The 11,242-nt window shown below is 36.3% G+C and overlaps 1 protein-coding gene across 1 annotated transcript; it reads left to right on the top strand.

The window, feature by feature from the left end:
* Positions 1-5,880: 5,880 nt before the first annotated feature.
* LOC142353602 (perivitellin-2 67 kDa subunit-like) lies at positions 5,881-8,715 on the top strand. The gene is made up of 2 exons (XM_075405888.1): positions 5,881-6,012; positions 6,958-8,715. Coding segments are annotated over exons 1-2 (1,566 nt in total). The 5' UTR covers positions 5,881-6,010; the 3' UTR covers positions 8,522-8,715.
* Positions 8,716-11,242: the final 2,527 nt, after the last annotated feature.

Genomic DNA, 11,242 nt, shown 5'->3' with positions numbered 1-11,242 from the left:
TCTCCACTCAGAGTGCCATGCGTGGCTGTTTTAAGAGCTTTTTGAGCAAAGCTGATTGTTTTCCATCGTCAGCTATTAGATTGCCAGGTTACCACAAATTCCATATATGGCTTAGATATGGTTGCCAAAAAGGTTTATTGTCGTCAACCCGGGCACGGACGCTTCGTATTAAATGGCAAGTTACAGACCGCAATACCAAGGTTACTGGAGGAAAACAAATCGGTGGAGAAGCTAAATTGCTGCAAAATGTTCACAAAGTTTGATATAGTATCAGCCAAGTCAATAAATGATGATAAGTTGTTTAATCTGACCTGTGAGAAATTCTGAACTTTAGCAAGCTGTGAAGATTTAATTTGATGAGGCTGGCCATACTTTCTTTGCTGTGTGTTCCAAGCCTGGTTTTACGTCGCTCCAGAGTAATTCATTCCATTGACAGCTCGTTTGGCTTTTCAACAAGCAGTGTTTTCAAAGGGCTCATTTTTCATCTCAACTACAACTACTGTTGTATATAGTAGACAGAAATCTTCCAGTCCATTCGGGCCAATCTACGGGATTGCTTTCCAATTCACCAAAATGTAAGTTAGTTTTGGTAAATTTTTGTGACTGTCAATGGAAGATGGTCCTGAACAGAAGACACCACTTTTGTCGTTGGATACAAAAGTATGTTTGTATACGAGATTCGATCGGGGAATAATCGTCTGTCTCTTCCTCCCAAAGGAGTACTCTGAATTCCTGTTTGTTGTTTAAACGGGTTTTCAAAACCTTTTCTTGAACTGTATTGCTGTCGATACTTCGTTAAACAAACTAAATAATTTACTTGTTCAGAAATGAATTTTAGGGATGAGCAACTTCCGATAGATGAATTTTGAAAATTTTTGAGCACTCAACAGAAACCTCATTTCTCCTCCTCATTTACAAGTTTGTCTTGAAATGAGGGACTATCAAATTTACTCACCTGACTAGCTTTTTGAGACGGACTGTCGTTCTTTTTCTTTGAGCCCCTGCTCACAAGGTTTACGCCATCATCCTGAGTAGCAGTGTCCTTTAGAACAACTGCATTTGGAGCATCTTCTGCCATTGTCGTGAATGTAGAGGATGAAACTTCTCCAGCGGAAACCATTCTACTATTAGATTTTGTTCGCTCCTTGCCATCGAAAAGTTTGCGAAGGTAGCGTTTGTGATCCGTTAAGCAAATTCTGTTGTCAATTCACTTCTCTGTCACTTCCATTCAACCCCTCCTACCATATTTAGCTTCTGCTCTATCGAACCGGTCGAGTATTTGGTCTTCTTGTTCGAAGTATGCAGTATGCGTCCATTTCAGTTCTAAGACAAGTAAGACGATAGTTTACTTTCAACAATCGTATCAACTCTTCTCTTTTTCTTCTGAGTTGATCATACCTCTGACTTAGCTCCTCAATGTCTGAAGACTGCTCAAACACTTTACGGCCGCTGCTGAATGAAATCAGGAAGCGGTGTGTAAAGGAGACTGGTTTCTTAGACAAAGAAGGTATTGACTTCTCCATTAGTTTCTGAGCTTTGTTCGAATTCTTGAACATTTTAGTAATAATTCTAAACAAATACTAGCGTTTCAAAAGTCAGGAGAGAATGATTGCAAGTGCTAATTAAACATAACATAAACGATATATGCAATATAAGAGAGGATTCCGTTCAGGATATTAATCTGTTTAAATACCAAATTTTAAATAAAATATCAATTTAACCACACTACGTCAACTAGAATGCTAGGAAGTTGAAATTATGAATATTTAATCATTACAAAACGACGTGATAATTGCAAGTTCAATAAAATTTACATAAACGTTTCTGACTTACTATCTGGCATTTTAATGACATTTAAAACAGGAAACAACTAATGTATTGTCATTAATAGATGAGAATTGCAGGTAAATGGTATAGCTATATACTCATTATAAAATAATCTAATACATTGATATAAAAATTAAAAATATTCAGATTTGACCGCAACAGTCTTCAAAAACCGATGATTCCTTCAATTGATGTCAACTGATCCAAAAAAGCTGGTTACGAATACAGTTCTCCATCCCAATGTCCGTGGGATCAGTGTAAATTTTAAAGACATCATCGCGACGCAAATGTTATCTGGAGCATCTTCTGGTTTGTTGTGAACGTAGAGACTGAAACTTCCCCAAAGGAAACCATTCTACTATTACAATCTGTTCGTTCCTATTCATATTGACTCAACACAAGTAATTGATCATTTAATTTATACGGCAAAAACTCGGTTGGAAATTAATAAAAAACGAAATGTGCATTTCAGGGCCATAAATGAAATGAGCATGGAGAAAAATACCATTGTTTAGAGCAACAATTGAAAAGTATACCAAACCCCCCTCCCCTTACGGTCCTAAACTCCAGTCCCTAAGAGCTGGAGCGTTTCAAAAGTACAGCAATTTTTTCCAAGGTCACCCGACTATCGGAAACAGAGGTTGTGACCTTAAGTTAAAAGCCACCACAAATGAGAGCGAGAGCATTGCGCTGAAGAGTAACAATATGTATTAGACATATACACTAGTGACCTTGAGGGTCATTCACCAAGGTTAAATATGAATTTTTCCATCAATTTAGTGAAATTTTTAAATTTTTTCGGATATAAAATGCAACATTGATCGCACTTGACCGGTTTCCATGGTCGTTAATAGATGAGAATTGCAAGTAGGTGGTATAGCTGTATACTCATTATAAAATAGTCTAATAACTTTAATAAACATTAAAGATTATAATAAACATTAATAATATTCAGATTTGACTGCAAGAGTATTCAAAAACCAATGATTCCTTCAAGTGACGTCAACTGATCTAAAAAAAAGCCGGTTACGAATACAGTTCTGAATCGCAATGTGCGTTGGATGAGTGTAAATTTTAAATACATCATCGCGAAGAAAAAGTTATCTGGAGCATCTTCAGCCATTGTTCTGAATGTACAGACTGAAGCTTCTCCAAAAGAAACCATTCTACTATTAGATTCTGTTCGCTCATTGCAATCAAAAAGTTTGCGAAGGTAGCGTTTGTGATCCGTTAAGCAACATTTGTAGTCAAGGAACTTCTTTGTCACTTCCCATCAACTCCCTCCAGCCATACTTAGCTTCTGCTTTATCAAACAGGTTGAGTAATTGGTCTTCTTGTTCGTAGTATGCGGTATGCGTCTATTTCAGTTCTAAGACAAGTAAGACGATAGTTTACTTTCAACAATCTTATCAACTCTTCTCTTTTTCTTCTGAGTTGATCATACCTCTTACTCAGTTCCTTTATGTCTGAAGGCTGCTCAAACACTTTGCGGCCGGTGCTGAATTAAATCAGGAAGCGCTGTGTAAAGCAGACTTGTTTCTTAGACAAAGGAGTTATCGACTTCTCCATCAGTTTCTGAGCTTTGTTTGAATTTTTGAACATTTTAAAAATAATTCTAAACCAATACTAGCGTTTCAAAAGTCAGGGGAGAAGGCGGACCTTAAATTTTGCAGCAGATATTAATAGTGAAAAACTAGAAATATCCTTACGCACGTTTTGGTTCGTTAAAAGTTTCAGAAACTTTTTTATAAGTTTTGCCAACCAATTAGAGTAAGTTCAAATTCATAACTCAAAAGTCATAGAACTTGACTTCAATAACACGAGTGTTTGTTCTGTTAAAAATATGTTAACGAGAAGACATTTGCAAGTGCTAATTCAACATAACATAAACGATATTTGCAATGTAAGGGAGGATTCCGTTCAGGAAATTCATCTGTTTAAATAACAATTTTAAAAAAATTAACATTTTAACCACACCACGTCAATTAGAATGCTAGGAAGTTGAAATTTTGAAATCTAAAACATCACAAAACGACGTGATAATTGCAAGTTCAATGAAATTTACATAAACATTTCTGACTTAATATCTGGCGTTTTAATGACATTTAAAACAGGAAACACCTAATGTGTTACTCAAATATCAACTAAATTTTGTTCATAACTCAAAAAGAAGGTATGAAACTGCCCATATATCACAAACTGGCGTCAACTTCACACTGCTCGTGACATTTAGGCAACGTATTGACAGAACAACAGTAATTGATCATATAATTATACGGCGAAAACTAGGTTGGAATTTAATAAAAAACGAAATGTGCCGTTCAGGGCCATGAAGGAAATGAGCTTGGAGAAAAATACCATTGGTTAGAGCAACAAGTGAAAAGTATGACCAACTCCCCCCCCCCCCCGCTTTATGGTCCTAAACTCCAGTCCCTAAGAGCTAGAGCGCTTCAAAAGTACAGCAATTTTTTTCAAGGTCACCCGACTATCGGAAACAGAAGATGTGACCTTAAGATAAAAACCACTACAAATGAGAGCACTTCGCTGAAGAGTAACAATAAGTATTAGACATACACACTAGTGACGTTGAGGGTCATTCACCAAGGTTAAATATGAATTTTTTCCATCAATTTAGTGAAATTTTTACGTTTTTTCTGGTATAAAATGCAACATTGATCGCCCTTGACCGGTTTCCGTGGTCGTTAATTGATGAGAATTGCAGGAAAATGGTATAGTTATGTACTCATTATAAAATAATCTAAGAACTTGATATAAAAATTAAAAATATTCAGATTTGACCGCAACAGTCTTCAAAAACCGATGAATTTTTCAATTGACGTCAACTGATCTAAAAAAGCCGGTTACGAATACAGTTCTCCATCCCAATGTGCGTTGGATCAGGGTCAGTTTTAAAGACATCATCGCGACGTAAAAGTTATCTGGAACATCTTGTGCCATTGTTGTGAATGCAGAGACTGAAGCTTCTCCAAAGGAAACCATTCTACTATTAGATTCTGATCGCTCCTATTCGTATTGACACAATACTAGTAATTGATCAAATAATTATACGGCAAAAACTAGGTTGGATTTTAATAAAAAAAAGAAATGTGCCGTTCAGGGCCATGAAGGAAATGAGCATAGAGAAAATTACCCTTGGTTAGACCAACAAGTGAAAAGTATGACCAACCCCCCCTTTAGGGTCCTAAACTCCAGTCCTTAAGAGCTAGAGCGTTTCAAACGTACAGCAATTTTTTTCAAGGTCACCCGACTATCGAAAACAGTTGTGACCTTCAGCTAAAAACCACCACAAATGAGAGCACTGCGCTCAAGAGTAACAATACATTTTAGACATACACACTAGTGACGTTGAGGGTTGTTCACCAAGGTTAAATATGAATTTTTCCATCAGTTTATTGAAATTTTTACTTTTTTTCTGGTATAAATTGCAACATTGATCGCACTTGACCGGTTTCCATGGTCGTTAATAGATGAGAACTGCAGGTAAATGGTATTGCTATATACTCATTATAAAATAATCAAATAACTTGATATAAAAATTAAAAATATTCAGATTTGACTGCAACAGTCTTCAAAAACCGATGTTTGCTTCAATTGACGTCAACTGATCTAATAAAGCCGGTTACGAATACATTTGTCCATCCCAATGTGCGTTGGATCAATGTAAATTCTATATACATCATCGCGACCTAAAAGTTATTGATATTTTCAGATTAAAAATTACATTATGAATTAGCTGTTGCTGTTAAATGACAGAAAGAGTTTTACTGTTTTTTGAATTTTATTGGGAAAGTAAGCCCGACATATTTTTTAAACCACTAAATTGAATATTACTAAAATTTTTCAACCTGTGTAGAAATGTTTCCAATTAAGGACGGCACAGCATTTCATGCAGGACTCAAGCCGTTTTGTTGATTTGCTTGAACAAAAAAGCAAGAATGACTTTAATGAAGTCATTTAAAAAGTCATTTAAAAGCAGCTTCTGATTACAAAGAAGGTCAAAGAAGGGAACACAAGGTCAAGCTGACTTCCAAGCGCATTTTTAAGTATTTTATCTAGCCATTAAAGCATCACAATTGCATTTTAAAGACTCTTTTGGTGAAGACAAGAAGCAGGGTACGGTACGAATTGGGAGAACTGGCGAGCAGAAGTGTTGGACAGAAAAATGTTAGATCCGAAATTTTTTATTTTGTTTCTATGAAGCAGAGAGGATCTTGGAAATATCAGGGTTTAATCCATCCGTTAAAATTGATTGCAAAAACAAATTTAAATAAAGAATTTCGGCCATTATAGATTTGTTATTGAACATAAAACAATGCATTGATGAATTCTGTGAAATTGCTGGGTCTATCAACCGGACTCTATGCGACACCAACCCGAAATTGTGGTTTACCCACTAAATTTTAATAGAAAATTTATAGTCAAGTTTTCTCCTAATGTCCTACGATATAAATGACATCCCGTCAATATCAGTTTGTTAGAAAATTGTTTAAGATATCAAGTAATGACATGTGATTTAAAACCGTAACAGAAAAACAATTCTGTGAACAAATTCAAGATCATCTGATTTTATGGACAATGCTGCAAAGTTTTGCAAAACTGCAATCCTGAACTCAATTAATCGAGTCGTATATTGCGATAGAAACGGTGATTTAATGTATCTATAATTACATCAATTTAGAGATACCATTATCTGTTGGGTTTTAATTTATAACCAGGATGTCGCATTGAAGGCACAAGTTAGCAAACTTGGGGTCCTAAGTTTTGAGTTTAATATTTGTTATCGAACCATTTCTAAAATTCTTGCTTATTAATTCAGTTCACTTGGATTCAACCACTTGATGGAAAATCTGGCTACAATCAAACACCAATAATTAAGGAACAGCCCTCTAATTTTTAGAAGTCTGATTTCAAAAATTAAGCGACGAAGAGAACTTTACCTGAAATAAAAGAGATGAAATTGTTATCCATAATTTTTCTGACGGTCCTTGGCATAAAACTGAGCCTCTCGTGTGAAAATATTCCTCCGGGGGTTGCTAAAATGACTTTAGGTGTTGATATCAAAACTTTAGATTTTACACCCCTTGACAGTAAACAGCCTGATGGTTATAGGGGAGGTGTGATAAAATTCACCTGTAATGAAGGAACAACTTGGATCAATCCTTATAACAACCTCACCTATCAGATGCCTGACCAAATTTGGAGTATTGTTTCAAAACCTACATCGGTTATGGAGATTGAAAAGACTGTCTACCGAAGTATGTTCGATGTGAGAAAGGAACGCCTGGGCCAATTTCGGGCAAAAGTTGGAGGATTTTGGCGAACTTCTGCTTCAGCCAGCTACAGCAACAAAAGACTCATTCACGAGTTAATGGTAGAAGATAATATTGTAACCAAGGCAGAAGCTTTCGTTTCGACAGTCGATGCAGTTCTAGCGTCTCCAAATATTCTTGGGCTTTCTGAAGAAGTCATGGCTGTAATCGATTCTCTACCAGATGATTTTGACAGTAATCCAGAGCCGTATTTTGATTTCATTGATTATTTTGGCACTCACTATATTTCCACAGCAGAGTTTGGCGGATATATACAAATGTTCTTTTCAACTTCTAAGAACTTTGAGAGCGCCAGCAGCAACTACCAGCTGTCCGTGGAAGCGCAAGCTAGTTTCTTCAACTTTTTTTCAGCGAGTGGGGTTTGGACGAACAGTGAACGAAGTAATTCACAGAGCTATTTAGATTCGACAAACACCAAAGTGACTTACCATGGAGGTCATACAAACCTCTTAGATAATAAAGACTTACAAGGTTGGGAAAAGTCAGTTCCTTTAAACCCCTGGCTCTATTCTGGAAACTTGATTCCAATATATAAATTAATTTCTGATGATACAAAGCGTCATTTCTTGAAGCAAGCATACAAGAAATATATTTTGAGCGGAGGACAATCTTATCTAGAAGAGATGAACGAGCAGCTGAAGAAAGCAGCCGAGAAATATCAGTTTGTGACAAACACAACTTTGATTGAGTCACTTCAAAAGAGAGCACAGAAATTAATGCTTTACGAAAATCCGAACGCAACTGATATAGAAGAACTAGGTCAGAAAGCTAATTTTCACTTAGTGCCCAGTGAATGGTGGAGTAAGACAAAGTTATGTTTGCACACTCAAAGGAAATATTATTCTCATGGTAACTGTCAAGATGACAAGCCTTTCTGTACAGTGGGCTTCCATTATTCCAATTTTTATTACGATTATACTCAAAATTCCTGGACAACATACTGTGGAATGAGGTGGGGCATTTTCACCCCGTTTTATGCCGACGAATGGTTCAAATCAATTCAAATTTGTTTCAAATATAATTGTCCGTCTTATAACCATGAGGGCGAATTCTGCGCACCTGTCAACAATTACACGGAACAGTATTGGGATCAGTTTTCGCACTCTGGTGGTTGTCAAATGTCATGGATGCTGAAAACAGAGTCAAGCAATCTTCCTTTTTGGTTTCAAAATACAAAGTTATGCGCTTTCTTTACTAAGCAAAGTGGCGAATGTGCAAGAACAGATTATCACACACCTGTATGTGCTGCACACAATGAGTGGACAGCGATCGTTACAGATAATTCACGTGACAATAGTTACGGATGTGGGTATCAGTGGGCTATAAAAGAAATTCTCAATTGATCACCTCGAGCATAGATTTGATTTGCCCTCAAACTTCGATACAAATCTTTTTAAAAATGTTTTCAGTTGCCATCCTATCAGTAACTCACTATTTAGCAGTTTGATTGAACTATTCTATCGATTTCATTACAGATTATAGATAATAGATAATCAGTACAGATGATTATTAAAGATTACAAAGTTTACTATCAAAATTTTTTGTAGAAAAACAATTTTAGCTCTGTAAATTTAAAATCTAGCTTTTTTTATTACAAGCCAGCGCCCCTACCAATGAATGTTAATGAAAATTGTGCCATTTTGTGGAGTTTATTTACAAATCTATTGTAAAGTATAAAGTGTACACCATGTTGCACACTCTAAGGCCCGATATACAACGTACAAAAAAATCTGCTGTCCAAAAGCAAGGCAAAGATTGCAAATTGTGCCGTACCGGAAATTGGATTGAGTTCTCGTTCATAACTTTTCTTTTTTTCAGATTCCACAAATTTGTGTCCGATATTGCTCAAGGTCTTAGCAACAAATTCTTGACAAGATAGTTATCTGCTGCATATTATCTCATTATCTCTTAAAACTGGGGGTTTTTGTGAGACAAATTTACGCAAAGGATCAGCCCATTTACTAGAGATTTGCGCGCACGCACACGCACACACACAACACAAACACACACACAAACACATACACACAACACAAATACACAGATACACACGAAAAATCAAAAACACAGACCACTTGCACTTCGCGTTGACAACTAATCTTCTTTCAATTACAAAGACTGATGAAACTATTCAATTGTAATTGATGTTTACTGGAGTCAAGTAACGCATCCCCTTCCAGTGCCATGTTGTGTTTTTGTACAGCTTTTATTAAGTTTTAGCATGTGCAAATGCTTTGTCCTAAAATTTTTGTGCCAATTGTATCGGTCCTAAGGTGGTTGGTGTAAATTACAGATTTGAAAAAAATAAGCGATAAAGACTTCCGGTTCATTGCTTTAAGAGCAAGAAGATTTTGGACAAGCTTCGAAGTTGGACAAAAGCTACTGGTCTTTCAGGAAGCGCAGTTGTTGTTTGTGAGTCAAAGACGATAAGATTCAAATATGACGTTTTCTTTTGAAACAAAAACTGAATGTCAATTAATGGTTTAAATCATCACGCAAAACAACTGTATAAATCGTGGGATGTAACCTGTAACATCAAAATTAATTAAAATGACAAGGACAAAATTCAGATTTTCAGCAAACATTTTAAACAAGTTCACATTTCTAGTCCCGTATCTAGAATAATTGAGTTTTATTAAAAACAAACTTTTTCAAGAGCTCTTTTCTTTCTTCAAAAAATAATTGCTCAACTCTTTGGACTAAGAAAATTTTCATCGGACATGGGAAAAATATCAGTGAGTTCTGTCGTTCCCTTAGGTCCAAAATTCTAAACCCATTTGCGTTAACAGCCAAAATCTGAATTTTTCGAAAACTCAATTACAGAAATATCCATGACATCTTGCTACTTGTTTGCTCGTAAAAGAATAAAATTACACACAAAAAACTATGGAGGCATAATGCTTGATAAAGCGTGTTCGTTGGAACCCACAAAAAAGCAAGTTTATTCGTGTTTACAGATACTCACACTCCTTTCTCACCATGATGCCTGAGCATCTTTAATTTATTTATAGCAGTAAATCTTAAATATGATGGTTATGGTCTGTTCATCGTTTTTTTATATTCGGCTGCGTGACTGCACATACTTTTAAATTTTTTACAACCTTTTCCGTTTTCCTTGTTTTAACTTATCCAATTGAAATTCAGTAATCAAAACTCTATTAATTTCTCCCTCCAGAATTCAACGTTTGTCTTTGCGTCGTGGAGCCGATGGCAAAACAATAAAGTACGACATGGCACAGCCAGCCAATAAACGAAATCTTCTGTGGATTGATGCCTTCTGGGAAGAACACACTCTTGACGCACATGTTCTTTGGAAAATGGAGGGTGTAATACAAGTTAGCTCTGCTAGCTAAGGAGAAAATCATCTTGGATTCACTCCTCGGTCCCAAAACAGAAAAGGTGGAACTTCTCCTTGAATCCATCAAACATCGCTTCCTCAGCGGAATCAGAACGGGACGTAATGCCCGAAATGCTTAGCAGTAAATAAATTGGAAAAAATGCCAAAAACTAAGAGAAATTGGAATAATGTCTGGAGATAAATCATGGCAACTCGCCGATCTAAAACTCGTCCCATTGCTATACCTCAGCATTGGTGTGAAGGGACGCCGAATTCTTAACAAGAAGAACCCGCAAATCTTCGTAGACACTCTTTCCACTGCAGAATTCTGGAAAATATTGGAAGGGGCATTCATTAGACCGCAAAACATAACGCTTGATAAACACGTTTTCCACATTACGAAACAACTCCGAAGAAAAACAGTAAGTTTTTTCTACGGAAAGCTCAAAGAATTGGCGGAAAACTGAAATTTTGAGAGTGAGGAAGAAATAATAATAGGGGATGTGTGCATGACACGTTTAATTGATCCTGAAACACAAAAAGAATTGTCTAAACAAACGGTGGAAAGCTCTCGAGCTAGCAATCCACATGGAACTCGCGCTGCAAAATCAGCATCAAAAACAAACGCAAAACACAGCCCTTGTCCCGCTAAGTAATAGCGAAATACAATATCCCTCCAGCACTTGCTCGTCAAATTGGTCCCCGGCAAGGAAAAATATTCCTAACCAGG

Source organism: Convolutriloba macropyga, chromosome 14 (genome assembly GCF_964194025.1).
Source record: "Convolutriloba macropyga chromosome 14, txConMacr16.3, whole genome shotgun sequence".
Classification (NCBI taxonomy): Eukaryota; Metazoa; Xenacoelomorpha; order Acoela; family Convolutidae; genus Convolutriloba; species Convolutriloba macropyga.
This window is presented reverse-complemented; position numbering and strand designations above follow the sequence as displayed.